This window comes from Bufo gargarizans, chromosome 4 (assembly GCF_014858855.1).
Source record: "Bufo gargarizans isolate SCDJY-AF-19 chromosome 4, ASM1485885v1, whole genome shotgun sequence".
NCBI classification, from domain to species: Eukaryota; Metazoa; Chordata; class Amphibia; order Anura; family Bufonidae; genus Bufo; species Bufo gargarizans.
Window position 1 is genome coordinate 348,343,794 of NC_058083.1, and position 20,174 is coordinate 348,363,967.

A 20,174-nucleotide genomic window follows, 5' to 3' on the forward strand; every position below is an offset into this window, starting at 1 on the left:
TAATAACCTGTAATTTATCACAAGGGTTCTTAAAAAGGACCATGTATTTAGTGTTTTTAAATTTATGGTTCGGCTTTTCTTACCCTGACAAAAAAACATTTTGAACGAGATACATAATGCTCAAATTTCTGTGGTGCACGTATTTGGTGAATGCGTTTTGTATTTCAAGATTTTCACAAGCCGCCTCCATAAGATCATCAACAACCGCCAAATTTACCTTGTCCGTTGGAAATAGATCCGCGTCTGTAAAATTTTGCGGGACCCCCTCGATAAACCTGATATTTGTAAACAAACGGGTTAGTTCATCATACAATTTCTGCCAACAGGCGTAAAACCAAATGACATTATAAGGTTTGTGCGACATTAACGTATCCTTGTGCATTAATACATTTTTAACAAAAAAACTCTTTCCGGAATTTGAGGGTCCTGCTAGAATACACGAAAAAGGGTGTTGAAATTGTGCAGTCATATTTAATAGCCAAAAGGCAGCGTTGTAAAGTCAACCGTCAGCTGCCTCTTTGTGTAGACGCACTTTTGCGTTTTACGTAACGGTCTTGTCTCTATGGTCAAGCGCTTCCTATTTCTGAAAATGCCGTCTTGCTCGATGCCTATTGTTTTCTGCGTCTCGGGGTCGCTGTTGTGTGAGTAATCCAACACAAGGTCTTTTAAACTGTCAAAATTAACAAGCCGTGTGTTAGCGACATTGAGTGTTATACCCTTAACCTTCAATACGGTTTTGCCGTTGTTAAGTTTGTAGCCGTAAGTCTTTGGGCCTGCGGACACAAACTCGGTAATGTGGGCATCGTCGGGTATTTCACTAGTTAGTTCACCGAGAAAATCACCCAAGGGTGGTGTCCATTCAGACCCCTTACTCACGAATATTACGGAGTCTGTGTCATGATAAAGGCAACGTTCCTGTAGCCTGTCTAGGAGTGTGTATAATTAGTCTGGCATAGGCGGTTGTAAAACAGGCTATAAAAATGTTTGTGTTTTTGTTGTGGGTGTAGCGCTCTTTTACATAGCGCCAATTGACTACGGCCGTATCGTCATCGATGAAATTAACCTCGGAGAGGTCGTAGTACGGCACAAAAGCTAATTTGAAAAGCTCGTCAGGGTCCGTGACTATGCTGGTACCTGACAAGTTAGAAAGCTGGCCAAACTTACCCCACAAAGAGTTTAGGAACAGTTTTGAAATTTGTCTTTTTGCGGGGTTTACAGCTATCTTATCAGAGCGCAAGCAGACATCTTCTTTTTTTTAAAAATGCCGCTATGTAAGCGGCTTTTTCAGAATCCGTTTTACACCAACTGGGATAACCGGAAGCCTCCTGTTTATCTCTGAGGTGTAATTTGATGTACGGGGCGAACAAATTGTCTGTTGTATTCGGAAAATGCCAGATCTCGTAGATCTCGGCAATCCTGTAACCTTTTTCAACAGCTAAAACTAGCTCTATGGTGCACCATGTACCGGTTAGGGACCGCTCATCGTCTGTGTGACTGCAAATGTCTTTCTGACAGCCCAAGGCACATGTGTAACATAGCGGAGACATTAGTTTTTTATTTAGCTTTACAGGGAGGACCGGAAAAAATAAGTCTCTTGGCGGGTACACTTTAACTCGCGCAATGCCAAAGTATTTTTTGATGTATCCAAAATGATCATAAATGATTTTTGGGTGCCCTACAGGGTATGTCTTAGTTTTATTAACAAAAGGGTACAGACTGGTGAAATCGTAATAATGCAATGTTTCATCGGCCTGCACCTTGTGGTAAAGTTTAATGGCGTTAGTTCGCCCGCCGTAAAGCGCGTCACAAGGATCCAAAGGAGCTGGGAATTTCATTTTAATCAGAAAGTCTTTGACCCCCGAATCGTTTGCAATCATTTCCCGCCACTCGTGTTCCCACAGGACGCGGACCGTAAAGCCTTGTCGCTGTAGTCGACTTTTCCTGACTAGGTAAGATTGGTATAGCTGCCCGTAGGACTGATTTAGTAAGCTCGTTGCTGTCCTGCTCGTTATAACACACAGGACACCAATGATAAAAACAGCCCTGAAATTCAAAAGCGGTGTGTTTACCGTTAAAAGCATACCCGTCCAAAAAATATTTACCAACCTTTTTTTCACCGCCCTTTAACGCGTGTTGTATAGAAATGCCTTCAGCATGTTCAAGGTACATGAGCCAATGTATAGCGGGTGTTGAAAAGCGTTTCTGGGTCTTGTGGTAATTATCTGCAGGGACAATCGCTATGGTATTTTTGGGTAGAAATTTAAACCGATACATGGCCATGCACACGGATGCCAATGTGATAAGCTGGAGTGGATCAATACATTTAGTGATCGTTCTGTATTTGTTTTCACTTTTAATGTATTGCAACACTTTTTGTTCCGTCATGGCCATAATCGTGTCCCTGTAACACTCACAAGCCCTTCTCAAAACCTCAACATCCTGCTTACAGTAAGCTTTTAACTCTTTTTGAAAATTAAAGGTATCATTTTTATGTTTCTCATACCAATCTGTGAATTCTTTTTTATCACCGGGCATCATGTATTCGACACCATAATACATAGCGGCCGGTAGGGCGCCTATGTAGTTTTGATTTTCGGCCGTGTTGAAAAAATGCGGGAAGTGCCCCATGGCGCCTGAAAAACCCATAGCCTCGGGCATCTTGCTGAGTTTCATAGGCATGAAATTCAGAGAGTCTATGAACCTAATTTTTAAGTCCTTCAGGGTAACGCACATTAACCGACCGCCTTGATTTATAATATCAATTTTAAATTTTTCATTAATCAACGCCTGTAAAACAAAATAAGCGTCGTAGCGGCCTGTATTGTGAGCTATGAACGTGTAACCCGAAAACTTACCGTCGGCAAAAAATCGCACAAAGTCAAACGTACAGGTTTTTCCGCTAAACTGCCAGGAGTCGGGTCCGTATAGTGTGGTTGCGTAAATGAAATTGGGTACATGCAAGCCTGTTTCTTGCATGCATTCAAAATCGTAAAAGATGTACTTGTCAGTCATTTTTTGGGGGGGTGTATGGCTGCATGTAACAAACATGGTCGTCAAATTTGTCAACCTGCCCGCCGCAGATGGTGCATTTTAAACCGTTACATTTGTGCTCATCGCCGTTGTCTATATATTTGTAACAAAATCCGCAAAAAGTTTTTTTCTTACAAAGAGCTTTATCACTAAGTGACAGGTTTCTATGTGTTTTCAAAACATGCAGCTGAACGGCAGTACGTCCTACATATCGGGCAACGTGTATTAATAGACTGCTCTGCACAATTCTGGCTCTGGCACGCTTTACAAAACTGCATGCACCCGTGTCGGTATTTATGTCTGTATACAGTGCAACAAACATCGCAAAAATAATCAAAGCCGATAAAGGCTTTTAGATTTTTTATGCCATAATAATGCTTTTCATGGTGCAATATATAGACTGTCTTTTCTTTAGCGGTGCGGGCTGAGTGATAATAACGCCACTGACCCCTATTGTGGTACAAAATTTTAATTGTGATGTTAAATTTTTTTTCTAATTCAGCAACGTCAGTAAAAGACACCAAATACCCCTCAGGTATTTGTAAGTCTCTATGCAGTTGTCGAGCTTTCTCTAACAAAGCGACATCGCCCAAAGCAGCACCCTCCAAAATAGCGTAAACACTAGCGGCCAGACAGACGTTATTATCGTAATTATTGAAATCGTATAAATGTTTTTTACGATCAATAATACGACTATACGCGACACCGCCCAAACGTCTTCGGCCCCCACCTGACAATGATGACAACTAGTTTAAGTGTATTACCGGCTATGCACTCCGCGTTACTCTGTAAAGCGTTAGCGATATTGTTAAAAAATGTTTCGGCGCTAAATCCATCTCTAGAATACCTATTAGAAAAAATCGAATCAAACGTTTTGCCGCCGTCTAAACGCAATAGTATGAAATCACCCGGCTCGGCGTCCCGTAAAATCCTATCTAGCAATGTCTGTATAGCAGCGTGTATTGCATCAAGAGCGTCGACAAACGAACGAATGGCTTCGAGGTTAGCGAATCTGAAGTGTTCCGTGTACATGGTACTGTTAAAATTCGCTAAGTCACGCTGTTGCTGATATACACGTTCTAGATAAACGGATCTAACATTTAGTGTTTCAGGGGGGTCGTCTGTAATAGCCGTGTTATATGGCCCGTCGCCTGAATGACGGAGCTTTGTGTGTTAGAAGGTCTATTAGTGGGCGCGCTGTTTGGCCGACTGTGCTCCGCTTGCACGGCCTGCGGTTGCTGATGTGTTTGTCCAGCATTCAGACGAGCCGACGCACCAGTCTTGTTACGACACTCCTGTCTTTTTTTGCTAACTATTTTGTTCGGACGCGCCGGCGGCCCATTGTTACGTCGGCTACGCCTTATATCTCTAGCTCTTTTAGAACGTTTAACTGAAAAACAGATTTTTATAGCCTTTTTTAACTTTCTAACCCTAGCTCTTACAGTTGTTTTTGTGCTTTTAAAAGGGCGTCCACCTCCACCAGTCATCACTAGTCAGTCTCGGCGTAGCAGCTCTTTTTCAAGAGCGTCAAGATGCGTAATCAGTCGTAAGCATTTGTCACGCGTAGCGTGTATTTGTCCCTCAGTATTTTTGTTGGGACTGTTAAACGCTAGAGACGTAGAGTCTTTAACGTAACATTTTAAATGCAACGCCACGCGTGCCATTTTGTCATTACATTTCGCAATATCCCTCAACGCGTCGTACGTCTTTCCACCCCGACAATAACAGGAATGGACAAGAGGTGCGTCTCGCTGTTGGGGTTCGCTTATCTGTTGTACGTTGCTGCATGTGTCTGGCGTATCAAATGTGATGCGCTTTTTACAAGGTACTACATCCTGTGTATTGGGTGCTGGTGTTATGTCGCATAAAGCTGTAATATCATTTATTACGCTAGTTGGCTCACCACTCTGTAGACCCGGCAGCGGCGTTGTTAGAACTCCCGCTATCGGCGATAACTGCTCCTGATGCTGTTTAGTGGTCGAGCGTTGTCTCTCTTTAGCGATTCAGGCTTTGTTGTTTTGTTTTCTTTTGGCTGAAAATTAAAGACAAACATTAAAATATAGTATTAAGAATTTTAAAGCGCTATAATTAAAGTGCTATTATAAAAATATTGAAAAATGCTAGAATTTATATAGTTGTGTTATTTAGATGTATAGCTACATAGCTAGATAAATGGGTATATAAATAGATAGATAGATAGACTGATAACTATATATGTCATTATGACTTTTATTAAAAATTTAAAGACAAGCAGCCAGCTGTATGTCTTAAGAACATCAAGCGGCGCTAATTACAACAGAGCACCCCGTGTAATATTAACTTACGGGCATCAGGACAACGGATGACCGACATTGCTGTATTTTCCACAAGCCAACTGTCGCGGGCATTAGTGATCGCCTCTGGTGGTTCGGGGAATGAAGCCGTTCTGTTGGTACGTGCGCTACTACCCAACAGGCGGGCGTTGGTGATCGCCTCTGGTGTTTCGGGGAATGAAACAGTTCTGTTGGTCCGTGCGCTACTACCCGGCAGCTGAAAAACTTTAAATTACAAGGTTTGATTAAACATCATTGTTTTATAACCACTTAAAAATTATAGACATTGTTTTTTGAGCCGCTGTAGCTGGATCCTTACCCTTTGTGTTAGCTTTCTTTGATACCGTTTTGGAGCCGCCGGTCGTGGCCATTTTTCTTTTCAACGCTGCATTTAAAGAAAGTATTAGACTTATATCGATTGTTTAAAATATATTACAGCCGCAATGCATTTTGATCCTTACGCTCTTTGCCCCGCTTGCTAGGCTTTTGTAGGACTGCCTCGGAGAGTATCGCGATGTCATCAATTGTATACACTTTTCTTTCCAGCGCTGTGTTTTAAAAAAGTGTATTAGAAATATAGATAATGTTTAAAACATAAAAGAAGTCGATCGAGCCTTACGTGTTCTGGCTAGTCTGGTCGTCTGTTTCATTTCAGGGCGCCCTGGGGTTGTGAGATCGATAACTCGCGACGGCTCGTTCTCCTTTAGCTCGTCAGAATTGTTGTTGCTGGTAACTTCAATGTTTGAATGTACTGTATTTTCAGTATCAACGTCTCTGGTCGCAATTCCTAAAATGTCGCGGATTTGGGTGTCTGTAATAAATGTACATGAAATATAGCGAGCTCTAAAACTACATATGTAATAAAAGCATAAGCTGTTTATACTTACCGGGTAGGCAAGGTGATGTCGGATTGTAATCGGGTTCGCTTGAAATATACGTATGAGCTAGCCCCATACTGGGCGAACCGTCTGAAAACAATTGCGCACCACCACCGCTAATGTACGACTCATAGTAATCATCGACCGCCATAAGCAGCTGCGCATCAGGCATGTTGTCATCCCCCCACAAATCTTGGTACGATTCCATCTAAACTAAATGTATATTGTTAGTTAAATTATAACTATATAGCTGCCACGTTCGATAGATAAATTGTAGTTGTGGTATTTGGCTGTATGTATACATAGATAGAAAGCTAGGTATCTAGCTAACAGGGAGATGTAAAGCTAGATAGTTAGATAGATAGATAGATAGATTTTAGATAGTTGGGGGTAGTTGGCTATATTCATACATAGATAAGTAAATGGTTCGTTAGATAGGTAGATAGCTAACAGATATCTGGAGAGCTAGATAGATAGATAGACAGATATGTATTAGATGGGTGGCTAGCTAGATAGCTATATAGCTAGACATAGAATAGATAGACACATAGATAGACGGACAGAATAGATAGATACATAGATGGATATATGTATAGATAGCTAGATAGGTTGCTAGCTAGAAGAGATAGATACATAGATGTATAGATCGATAGATAGCTGTATAGATGTATAGATCGATAGATAGCTGTATAGATGTATAGATCGATAGATTGCTAGAATTTAGATAGTTGTGGTATTTGGCGGCATGTACACATAGATAAAATGGATAGATAGACGTTGCATAGATTCAGATAACATAAGACATATTGAATAAATAGTGAAAGATATTGCTAGTTAAAATATAATCTCATTTGTATGTGGTAAAAGAAAAAAGCCAGTTAGTAAAGCATTACGAATATAAATAAGCAACGTTACATAGCGACAGATAAAATAATGCATATTCAAAATAGTGAAAGCTTTAAAAGCACAAGTGCCAATGGTTCTTACCTTTTAAATGTATTATGACTTGTTGGTCTCTGCGTCTATTTGCCCGAGTCTCTCTGTGATAGCCGCGCAGAGCCTGGCCCCTGTTTATATAGGCTGTCCGTGTTGTAAAACATGTCAGGTGGTAGCGATTAGCATATTGATTAGTTGCAAAGAAAAAAATAAAAATAAAAAATTATTAAAATGATCAAGTTGTATAAAATGATATAAAGAGATATCAAAGTGTTTAGCCTTTATATCAATGTTATAAAATTACAAAAATATTATTTATAATACCTAATTAAATTATACTGGTTAAATTATGTTTTATAAGAATTTATATGTTTTATTATAGTCCTTTTATGAATTAATCTTAATTTTATATCAATAACTTATCGGCTGCTATAAAAAGGACTTATCAGTGTCTTTTGCATTTATTTAAATGTAAGTTATCTTAATTTTATATCAAAAGCTTATCAGGTGTTATAAAAAGAGCTTAGCTGTGTCTTTTGAATTTTATTTAAATGAAACTTATCAACTTATCAATATGAATTGATATAAATTCATATCAAATTCATATAAAACTGGGTAGCTTTTATATCTTAAGGAGATATTTTGCGGCTCCTTTATGAAGTTTTATATAAAATGAGATTTTATAAGGGGGGGGGGTTAAAATCAAGTACTTGAATACAGGCCGTGGAAAAATGGCCAGCTGTTTTAATGAGCCTGTCTGTAGAACAGTCATTTAGACCAGTATCGATTACAAGAATAAATCCTGTGGCCTGGCCTAATAGATGTGCTTTTGATATCCATGACAGCTGTTATGACCTTGTAGAGCAGATCGGGTGGCAGGGTCTGGGAAACTCTTGAATTAAGCCATCTGCCTGCAATAGGTCGTGACCCGTGCATTAGAAAAGGTTTGTTTACACAAATACAGACTGTGACAGATCTGGGAAAATTGATTTTAGAAATATGTTTAAAGACATTTGTGATGTGCAGTTTAGCAAACATCTAAGAGGTGCCAATATATGAGATGCAGTTTAGCAGACATCTGAGAAGTGCCATTATAAACTAGTATCAAACTATATAAATCCAATACCACGTGATATCAATTTTATAGCAGCTTTGATATAAAATTGATATCAAGCTATGTAAAAGGGGCGTGGTACCTGTCACTTTGACGAAACATATCCCCTCTTACTACTCATAGTGTTGAGTTGTTTGGAAGAAACACACAACTTTGGTTTCATCTGTCCACAGAATATTTTGCCAGTACTGCTGTGGAACATCCAGGTGCTCTTGTGCAAACTGTAAACGTGCAGCAGCAATGTTTTTTTGGGACAGCAGTGGCTTCCTCTGTGGTATCCTCCCATGAAATTCATTCTTGTTTAGTGTTTTACGTATCGTAGATTCGCTAACAGGGATGTTAGCATATGCTAGAGACTTTTATAAGTCTTTAGCTGACACTCTAGGATTCTTCTTCACCTGATTGAGCAGTCTGGGCTGTGCTCTTGCAGTCATCTTTACAGGACGGAAACTCCTAGGGAGAGTAGCGGCAGTGCTGAGCTTTCTCCATTTATAGACAATTTGTCTTACCATGGACTGATGAACAGCAAGGCTTTTGGAGATACTTTTATAACCCTTTTCCAGCTTTATGCAAGACAACAATTCTTAATCGTAGGTCTTCTGAGAGCTCTTTTGTGCAAGACATCATTCACATCAATCCATGCTTCTTGTGAAAAGCAAACCCAGAACTGGTGAGTGTTTTTCATAGGGCAAGGCAGCTGTAACCAACACCTCCAATCTCATCTCATTGATTGGACTCCAGTTGGCTGACACCTCACTCCAATTAGCTCTTGGAGATGTCATTAGTCTAGGGGTTCACATACTTTTTCCAACTGCACTGTGAATGTTTACATGGTGTGTTCAATAAAAACATGGTAACATTTAATTATTTGTGTGTCATTAGTTTAAGCAGACTGTAATTGTCTATTGTTGTGACTTAGATGAAGATCAGATCACATTTTATGACCAATTTGTGCAGAAATCCATATCATTCCAAAGGGTTCACATACTTTTTCTTGCAACTGTAGATCCAAACAAGTGGACTCTGAACAGACAGGTGTTTCTAGAGTTGACAGCTTCATGGGGATACCCAGACATCAACCTCTTTGCTTCAAGGGAGAATGCTCAAACAACCTCCTTCTTCTCCCGGAAGCCTCCTGATCACCCCACAGCAGTTGACGCTTTATCCCAGTCCTGGAACATGAAGCTAGCGTATGCGTTTCCTCCTTTCCCTTTGATTTCAGTAGCCCTAAAGAACATCAGCAGGGAATCGTCCAAAGTGATCTTCATAGCTCCCTTTTGGCCGAAACAAGCCTGGTTCCCGGTCCTGTCCTCTCTGAGTCAAGAAGAACCGATTCCCCTCCCTCTCAGGCCAGACCTGTTGCATCAGGGTCCAATCTGGAATCCGGAAATAAACAAGCTAAAGTTAACAGCGTGGCTTCTGAAAGCGACTTGTTAAAATTACAGGGGTTCTCAGACGAAGTAATGGCCACTATTCAGAGAGGCCATAAACAGGTGACATCGGCGATTTCTAATAAAATCTGGAAAAAATTCTGCTCCTGGATGGCGCTGAGAGGGAAGAATCCTCTACTCCCGAGTCTGGGAGATATTCTTGATTTCCTCCAGGAAGGGTTCAACATGAGTCTTAGGCCCAGTACCCTTAAGGTTCAAACTGCAGCCTTAAGTTGGTTTCTAAATTACTCCCTGTCAGAAAATCGATGGGTAAGCAGGTTCTTAAAGGCAACCACGCGGATTAGACCAACACTAAGGTCCCCGGTCCCACCCTGGGATCTGTCGCTAGTTCTTAATGCCTTAACAAAACCACCTTTTGAACCCCTACACGAGAGTAGCTTATTAGAGTAGCTATTTCTGTCCAATATCTGAACAATCTGGGACATCTCCAGAAGCAATGTATTAAATCGGCATTCTCTCCCCTACATTTTGGGCACTTGTCCGAGGCTCTCTCACACATTCTTTTCAACATCCATGGGGACCGATGTAACCTATGTATTACAAATCTTATGTGAGCCCCTATCCGAGACCCTAGCATAACTTCTAAGAGCGTCGTTCCATTTCTCTTCCGAAAAAGATTGTAGTTCGTTTTCCCATTTTTTTCCTGGCAAGTATTATCCGTTTTTTCTTTCCTTCCATCAAAATCCTGTATCTTTTTGCGGTTATTCCTCCTCTTTCACCCCCGTCAGTAAATTTATATAATCTATCAGATTTTTCCCTTCTATATTTATCATCCTGCTCCACTGTCCGCAGCTGAAAATATTTATATATATCCCTTTGGAGGATCCCAAACTCCCTAACCAATGTATTAAAGTCTTTCAGTTTATCCTGTTCAAATATCTGGCCTAAATATTTGATCCCCTTTTTTTCACCAGTTTTTTTCACCAGTCCTAATGGTTTGCAGTTCCTTTTAAATTTGAATTTTTCCAAATAAGTGTAAAATGCAAAAACCCTTTAATCTCTAGTATTCTTTTAATTTCCACCCATATATAATCCAATGAATTTAATATCCTATTTCCTGTGTTATTTTTCCGCAGTACACTTGATTCCACCACCTCTAAGTGATTCCATTCCTCTTTCCATCCCAATCTATTTAGTTCCTGCCTACCCACTAAACCGCTTAAGCTACCTTTTTATATGACCATATTGTGTTATTAAATAATAAAAAAAACAGTGCGGGACAGCTAGTCCACCCTCTCTCACTGGGAGCTGGAGCACCTCTTTCTTTATCCTAGGAATAGCACCCTTCCAAATAAAATCCCCCATTAGGCTATCTAATAACTTAAAAGTATTCTACGGTAGCCTCAATGGGGCATTTTGCAGGACGTAGAGTATTTTTGGGAGAAAAAAACATTTTTATTAGATTTACCCGACCCTGTATTGATATTGGTAATCTTTTCCAAATGTGTATTTTAGTTCTAAGTTCTTTTATTAGAGGGAGTACATTTAGTTTTTCATATTTTTATATTTCCAGAAATTTGTATGCCTAAATATTAAAAATTCTCGTGTTTTTCGAGCACATGAACCCTTAAGTCTCCCTGTGTTTGTGCATCTCCTAGTATCAGCATATGTGATTTCCCCCAATTAATTATTTAATCCCGAAAAAAAAAACGTATCTATTATATCTATCACTCTATTAAACTGATCCCCTGTATTGTGCATAAATAATAAAATATCATCCGCATACATTAACAGTTTTTCTTCTCCTGTCGCATATTGAAAACCCTTAAACTCCCTATCATTTCTTATTATAGTTGCCAGGGGCTCAATAGCAAATAGTAATGGGGAGAGAGGGCATCCCTGCCTAGTGCCCCGATGGAGGGCAAGTGGCAGGGACAAACTCCCGTCCACCATCACTCTAGCCCTTGGATTATGATATATTAACTGGATCCATCTTATAAATCACTCCCCTATGCCAACCCTTTTTAATACTGCCCACAAATACTCCCATTCAATACAATCAAATGCCTTTTGAGCATCCAGTGAAAGTACCGCTTTCTCCCCAACTTCCGATCTATTGGCTTCAATATTGAGAAACAACCCTCATCTAGCCGAGAGGGAAGAGCAAAACAAACAACAAACGCGTCCCCTCTCCCTCATTCCATAAATACCCCCCCACACCCTAGATAGCCCCCCTCTTTGCTGACCAGCAGTCAGGGCGACTCCATATTTTAGCATACTGGCTCCTTTCCCCTCCGCCACCCCCCACCTCATAGGCCCTCCCCGTCCGCCCACTCGCTAACCTCCTCCGGGGTCGGAAAAAAAAACTGTCCTTCCTTTATACTCCACCCTTAATTTTGCCGGAAAAAATAAGCTGTACTTTAGGCCTGCCTCCCTCAATCTCTTTTTAACAACGATAAAGTCTTCTACGTTCATTAGTGTTAGCAGAATAATCTGGGAAGAGTCTTATCTTTTCACCCTGTATCTGATATTTTTCGGAGTTCCTAGCATCAGACAATATTATATCACGGTCCTTAGCAAGTAAACATTTCACCAATATCTGTCTGGGGTAATCCCCTGGGACCTTCTTTTTTTTTTTGTGGGGACCCTATGTGCTCTTTCAATAGCTAACAGCGGGGAGAGAGTACCGTCCTTACAGTTCTCCCTTATCCATTTCTCCATAAATTCGGTACAGTTATCCCCCTCAGCTCGCACTGGGATCCCTACACATCTTATGTTGGATCTTCTTGATCTATCGTCTTGGTTTATTAATTTCTGTTCCATCTTGCCATTTATCTCTTTCAAGGATAGCACCTCCTTCTCTAAATTCTGAACAGAATGTTCCAAAACAGGGATCCTTTTCTCCATCTCATGTAAACGTTGCCTTATTTTCTCCATCTCAGCCCGTATCACACTGACATCCATTTGCACTGCCCCGATTTGCGTCACTATATTGCCCATTACATTTTCCATCCTCGAGACGGTGCAAAATATGTCCTTCATCATTCTTGCATCTATTTCTGTAAATATCACCGAGGTTCCCCTCTCTCCCTCTCCGCCTGTAGCCCCATTCTCTTGTGTCAAACCGTGGGACCCCACTTCTGTGTTTTTTTTTTTTTTTTTTTTCTTTTTTCTTTTTGTGGAGATCTGGAGCCTGGCGAGGTCGGAACCAAAAATTTATTTAAGCCCTGTTGTTTGGACCCGCTCTCTAGCCCTGTAACTGATCTCCTACAACTACCCCCAGTAGGGGCACGCTGCTCCTCCTTTGCATGCTGTGGCATTTTTAAAGCTCACCTTCCCTCCCCTCCTTCACCCTCCCACTTATACTTCTATATTAGCAAAAGTAATGAATGGAGAATCCCAAAAAAATTTTTATATATATATATATATATATATATATATATATATATATATATATATATATATATATATATATATATACCACTAAAATTTACAATATACTAAATACTACAGCACTTAGACAGAACTATACATTTCCGCTTATTCAAAAAAAAAAAAAAGACAAGAAAAAAAATATATTTTGTTAGCAGCAAAAAGCGGTCCACATTCTTAAGGAGAAGGGGGGAAGGGAAAATGAACACAAAGTCCGCCACCAAATTTTCACTGTTGCCTTATTATCCGAAACAACCGCACCAATTCAGTCAAAGAAGATGGAATTCACTTTTCCACAAAAAAAAAAAAAAGAAAAAAGACACAGATATCACATATCTTCGTCGGAACACATATCTGCTTATCTATTGAATATGAGGGTGGGGCTGGAGAAAAGGCCGAATGCAGTTAGTCATCAGTCGTTAGTCCCCGTTTAAGCCCAAAAATCTTTTGGAGGTGTTTAAATCTTTTTTTTTTTTTTTTTTTTTTTAGAGGGTTTAATCGTATAGTTTCTTCAGAGTTAGTCCAGGTCGGGCTGGGAGTGTCAATAGAGGTGTTAGTAAAGCAGCTGCAATACACTGTGGTGCTTCACCTCTTTGTCTCCCTCTACCCTCACACTTCCCTCACTTGTTGCTTTCTTCCAAATGTAGTAGGGACGCCCAACCCCTCAACTTTACACTACCACCTCCATCTAGCGCACTCCAAACCCCAATTTCCAACCCCTCAATATTCACTCCTGTTATCCTCCTTCCCTCCCCCCTCTTTGACTTATCTGACATCGTCTGTTGAACAGTAGGGGACGGCCGTAACGGCTGAAGTAACCGGAACAGAGAATACCAGGAATCCTGGACTCAATCAAATGGGGTGGGGGGGCAAACCAACCCACCCGGCTGGGGTCTCCGTCTTTTCACCCTGGTTCACATACACAGCATCATGCACTCCAGCGCCATTTAGCTCACCAGGTCCGCTATTATCGGTCGTCTCCGGTCCGGTCCACCAAGTGACTCGCCACCCGGCAAACTCCCGACAACTGCAGGCAGGATCAGGGCCCGGACCTCGGCATCTCAGGCGGTCTCAAGGAACATCACATCCAGATAAAGCAGGCTCCGCGAGCAGTCGGTCCGGGCGGCCGGCGTGCAGGGTGGCAGGGGGTGGAGCCTAGCGTCACTCGTCAGACGCTCCCATGCTCCCCTCTCTCATTTAAATAGGTACTGCGAGAGCTTTAGTTATTATTATATTTTATTTTATTTTTTGTTTTATTTGGTTCATTTTAAGTGATGCCTTCCTTGTTATTATGTTATGTACCATGTTTGGTAATATCCTTGTGGATGTCATGGTACCTTTTGTCTTCTGTAATGTGATTAAAGGTGCAGCTGCTGTTGGCCATGCTTGGTATGATGCGAGGGAGCAATTTTTATGTAAATTACTCAGTATGACTTAAAGGGGTAAGGCTACTTTCACACTTGCGTTCAGAGCGGATCCGTCTCAGACGGATCTGCTCATATAATGCAGACGGTGGCTCCGTTCAGTACGGATCCGTCTGCATTATATTGTTAAAATATTTCTAAGTGTGAAAATAGCCTCAGACGGATCCATCCAGACTTTCAATGTAACGTTAATGGGGGACGGATCCGTTTGAAGATTGAGCCATAGTGTGTCATCTTCAAACGGATCCGTCCCCATTGACTTACATTGTAAGTCTGGACGGATCCGCACGCCTCTGCACGGCCAGGCGGACACCCGAACGCTGCAAGCAGCGTTCAAGTGTCCGCCTGCTGAGCGGAGGCTGAACGCTGCCAGACTGATGCATTCTGAGCGGATCCGCGTCCACTCAGAATGCATTAGTGCTGGAAGGAAGCGTTCGGGTCCGCTTGTGAGCCCCTTCAAACGGAGCTCACAAGCGGACACCCGAACACTAGTGTGAAAGTAGCCTTATCCGACTTAAAGAGGACCTTTCACTACAATAAAAAATCTAAACTAAGCATACAGACATGGAGAGCGGCGCCCAGGGAGCTCCCTGCACTTACTATTATCCCTGGGCGCCGCTCCGTTCTCCCGGTATAGCCTTCGGTATCTTCTGATTTTCGGCTCGACTGGGTGGAGCCTGCCGCGTCTCCTTCTCCCAGGCTGTAGTGCTGGCCAATGGCAGCGCTCAGCTCATAGCCTGAGAGTTTGTTTTTTTCCTCTCGGGCTATGAGCTGAGCGCTGCGATTGGCCAGGCCTACTGCCTGGGAGAAGGAGACGCTGGCAGGCTCCACCCAGTTGAGCCAAAAATCTGAAGATACTGGGAAAACAGAGCGGCGCCCAGGGATAATAGTAAGTGCAGGGAGATCTCTGGGCGCCGCTCTCCATGTCTGTATGCTTATTTTAGATTTTTTTTATTGTAGTGAAAGGTCCTCTTTAAATATATTCATTCTGATTACTCTTATTATATACCATTGAAAGATTCTTCAAATCGCTTATATTAGCTATCTTTCCCGTTTGGCCAGTTCACTTATGGGTCATGTGACTCCCCGACATCAACAAGCCGGCTCTGGCGCTGACGTCTCGTTAACAGGCTTCTCCCTGCTTGAGGGAGTGGCCAGGCTCTGTAAACGAGACATCAGAGCCTCTGGTTCCCGCCCCCTCTCTCCCTGTTCTAACACTGCCTCAGCGATGGTATGCGTTCGTGCATGCTCGGTACGTACCAGAGCCAAAGAGATCTCTTCTCCTGCAGCACGGTATGTTTATCGCTCCTGAACTCACATGGGCTAGAGGTGCCAGTTTGTACCCGTCCCCCTCTGCGTCTGGGGATCGTTCTTACAGCCCTGTTCCCCCCCACTAGTACACATTCCACATTTACCTGGTAGACGGGTCCGTTCTTGCAATGCATTGGTAGAGCTAGGAGATGATCGTGTGTGTGTGTGTGTGTGTGTGTGTTGTGTGGGGTTTTTTTTTTTTGTTGTTTTTTTTTTTTTTTTTATGCAAAGTGCAGAGCAGGGTGAGTGAAAGGTCAGCTTGTTCACGGCCAGAAATATTCATGAGGCAGAGCTCAGGCATTGTTATATGTCCCCTTAGCATGTACTTCAGCATGTAAACAAAGCAATGACAGAACCATTAAAAGGTGCACATATGGGTTTTAACTTGATGAAACCCCTTTAAACTTGGGACTCGAATAACCCCTTTAAACTTGGGGCTGCGCCCACTGACATTGTGTTCATCTCTTTTTATGTATAAAAAAACTCAATAAAAAGATTGAAATAAAATGCAGTGCACTATAGGGATAGTGCTTTGTATTTTAGACGCAATCAATAGATTGCCTGGTAAAGTCCCCTTGTGGTTAGAAAAAAGTAAAAAAAAAAAAAAATTGTATTTATTAAATAAAATAAATTCCAATAAGTTGTAAGATTTTTTCATTTCAATAAAAAAATCTCCCCCACACGTTTGGTATTGCCACGTCCTTAACAACCCGCACTACACAAATATCATTTAAATCATCTCCTACGATGCCGTAAAAAAAAAAAATGAATGGCAGAATTGCTAATTTTATCCTAGTCTCCACCAAAAACCCTTAATAACAAAATTAAAAGTTATGAGTCTTGGAATGCGGTGATGCAAAAAGATTTTCCCCTGCACAAGAGCAGTAAAACGTAAAACAAACTATGTATTTTGTGTTGCTGTTTTTCCCATCTCCCTCCCAGAAAGTTAAGTTAATCGTAAAGTTTTGAGTACACTAAAATGGCACCATTAAAAACTACAACTTGTCCCGCCATAAACAAGCCCTGGGGCCAAGGTGACATTATATTGCATGGGGGCTACAAAGACATTATACTGTACGAGGTGGCTGGGGACAAGGTTACATAATGCATGGGGTGACATTATACTGCATGATGTGGGCCAAATGGTGACATTATATTGCATGATGTGGGCCAAATGGTGACATTATACTGCATGAGGTGGGCCAAATGGTGACATTATACTGCATGGGGTGGGCAAAATGGTGACATTATACTACATGGGGTGGGCCAAATGGTGACATTATATTGCACGGGGTGGGCCAAATGGTGACGACATACTACATGGGGTGGGCCAAATGGTGACATTATACTGCATGGGGTGGGCCAAATGGTCACGACATACTACATGGGGTGGGCCAAATGGTGACATTATACTGCATGGGGTGGGCCAAATGGTCACTACATACTACATGGGGTGGGCCAAATGGTGACATTATACTGCATGGGGCAACAATACCCTCCCCCCATACAATATATGTTCAGTGTCTGCGTGGCATAAATAGCTGAGTGCTTGCAGGGTTTTGTAGTGCACTTAAGGCCATAGGTTGCTTTTTTAACTTACTTATTGTATGATGCAAACACAAAGCATCACCTACCTCAGGCAGTAATAGTGACAACCCCATGACAGCAGCTAGGGCCCACACAGCACACAGGGTCATGCACTGCAGGTAGTCACCAGCCCGAGTAATGTACAGCAAGCCACACTAACCTGAAAACTCTACACTTCCAACTGTGCTAAGCCCCGCCCCCAATCCATTTATAGGCAATCAGCATTTGTCTTACCACTAACCAATCAGCGGGCCTGTTATAGCTGCTCTCACATCAGGTGTACATGAAAGAAGCACTGGGATTGGCTAGGAGCAGCTGCCTGAGGGATTGTCATACTAGTATGGAGATTACCGGCTTCTGCATTTCTCCTGGTCTGTATTCCCGCGGCCCGGCAAACAATCATCCAGGTCCCGGTCCTGGGCCGCGGACCGGTAGTTGGGGACCACTGCACTAAGGGATTAAATTGCATCCATACGGCTCCTACTAATCTACCCTGGAAGAAGTGGGTGTTCTGTCAATCTGTATGGTACGGTCATGGGCTCCGGTAAATATGATTATCATTTATACCTAGTACCCTCCCAAAAAGAGTTTATAAAAGCTAATCAATACATTATATGTAACACCACATGTTGTCACATTTATCTCTAAAAACTAAAAGCGTTTTATTTCATAATCCTCAAAAATGCTAGGAAAAGTATTTTTACTCTGCTGCAAGTGACATCAGTGACATTAGAGGGACATACATGAACTTTCCTCTTTGCTGACTGATTGGATTTGCTGTCGGAACACCCCATGAAAATAAATGGGACTATTAATTAACTGTTATATTTCTCTGCGCCTTTCTGGGGGAACAAAAGAACCAATAAATGTAAAATAAAACACTGGTGTGAACAGAGCCTAAATTATTCTGCAACAAATGAGATGACACATGTCACAGAGTAACACAAAGTTCGTAAATTTTTATGGCATCACTATGCCTAGTGATTGTACAGCTTGGTGGTAAATTGTCTCGTGGCTGCATACAGACATGCGGTCCATGTGTTTCCCCTATAAGGCATCATATTTGCATTTCTTGTCATAGAATCTGAGAAAAAAAATGTTTGCTTATGTGTAAAATCTGAGTGTAAGTGCAGTAAACCCCAAATTTTTATATTGGCGCTGTATGCTGCTTCCAAGTACATGAGTCTGTGCAGTATGGAACTGGAAATACCATTACTTCTTTTACTAACACTCATTTACTTTTCTCTAGGAAAAATGCTGCACAGCACCGAAACTGCATAATGTGGATGAAAAATTGGCTGAAATTGTAAAGACCTCTCTTACCAATGTGGACATTCTAAGATACAGCAGGCAACTTGTTTTACCTGAGTTTGGAGTTAAAGGCAAGTACTGTGGGGCAGGTTTACAAAACTCACAAAAAGTAAAATTGTCTTTGTTTCCCATAGCAACCAATCCCAACACAAATTTCATTTTTCAAGTGTAGTATATGAATTGAAAGCTGTGCTGTGAATGGTTGCTTTGGTCAACAAAGACAGTTTTACTTTTAGACAGTTTCATAAATCTGCCCTTATGTGTTTCTACATAGTGTGCACTAACATATGCAACTACAGCAGCCTCTGATCCATTGAGGTGTAAGGCGATGGGCCTCCTATTCTGCAAAAAATGAGCATATACATAAGACAATCGCCCAAAAACTAAAAAAAAATATGGCTTTCAGAAAATTGAGACACTGTGTAAAAGTTGAATAAATAAAAAAAAGATACATATTAGGTATTGCAACGTATGTAACGACCTGCTCTATAAAAAAAATAACTGTGCCAAAACAACCTTTTTTTTTTTTTTTTTTTTTTTTTTGTCACCTTGCCCCATAAAATGTAATATTGAATGATCAAAAAAATCTTATGTACCCATTAATGGTACCAATAAGAACGTCAACTCTTTTGCAAAAAAAACAAGCCCCTGCACAAGACCATTGGCAGAAAATAAAATAAAATATATGGTTTTCAGAAAACTGAGACACAAAAACGTATCTTCCAGCTCATCCCTTATGACGGCACCACAGGAGGTTGTTCCTCTTTGACCTTCTTGGGACATGAAACAGAGAGGTTAAAAGGTCCCTCCCACCTCCACCCTCCAGTGTTCTTCCTGTCCCTACAGGGGATAGACGCAGATAAGTTCCCTTCTCTAGGGTTGAAGAGATTCTACAAGAACCTTCAGGGCCTAAGGCTGGGAGTTGGATCGTGGGGTGTCCAGCCTCTCCTTCCCGTTCTCAAATAGCCTTGCTAACACCTCTTGTGGTAGAGGCCCCTTAGCAGCCCAGAACCCACCTGGCGGTGTCTGAGCCTATAGGTGGGTTCTCTGATGCCCTGGGTTCGATCGGTGGGTTCATCCTCATCCTTCCTACCCTATAAGTGGCTGTGCCAGTACATCTTATGTGGAGGTCCCCTGGCTTGCTCCTAACCCTGATGAAGTGGGTAATGTAGCTGGTGGTTACCTCACTATGGACGGCTATGGGTTCATGGAGCTTAGATCCGCTGTTCCTTGGGTGGCGTTCAGCAGGATCGCGCCTCAGTGTGCCTGAAACAGTCAGCAGCTAGAATGGGGCCACTTCTCTCCTTACCAACGCTCCATATGCATGACAATATTCATGCTTGGTTTGGCAGCACATACTCCAAGTTGGTAAGTAAACCATGTAAACAATTTGTCAGCTAAGTAAACCATGCATGTGTTTAACCAGCTGGATTCCCTGAACAGTTCTA

The 20,174-nt window shown here is 41.7% G+C and overlaps 1 protein-coding gene across 1 annotated transcript in view; it reads left to right on the top strand.

Annotated features, from left to right (window-relative positions):
- The window catches only part of MOCS3 (molybdenum cofactor synthesis 3), a 208,933-nt gene that overhangs the window by 38,735 nt on the left and 150,024 nt on the right, over positions 1-20,174 (top strand). Inside the window, exon 2 of the mRNA XM_044292068.1 lies at positions 18,665-18,797. Within this exon, the coding sequence (XP_044148003.1) occupies positions 18,665-18,797 (133 nt within the window). The remainder of the gene's footprint in view (positions 1-18,664; positions 18,798-20,174) is intronic.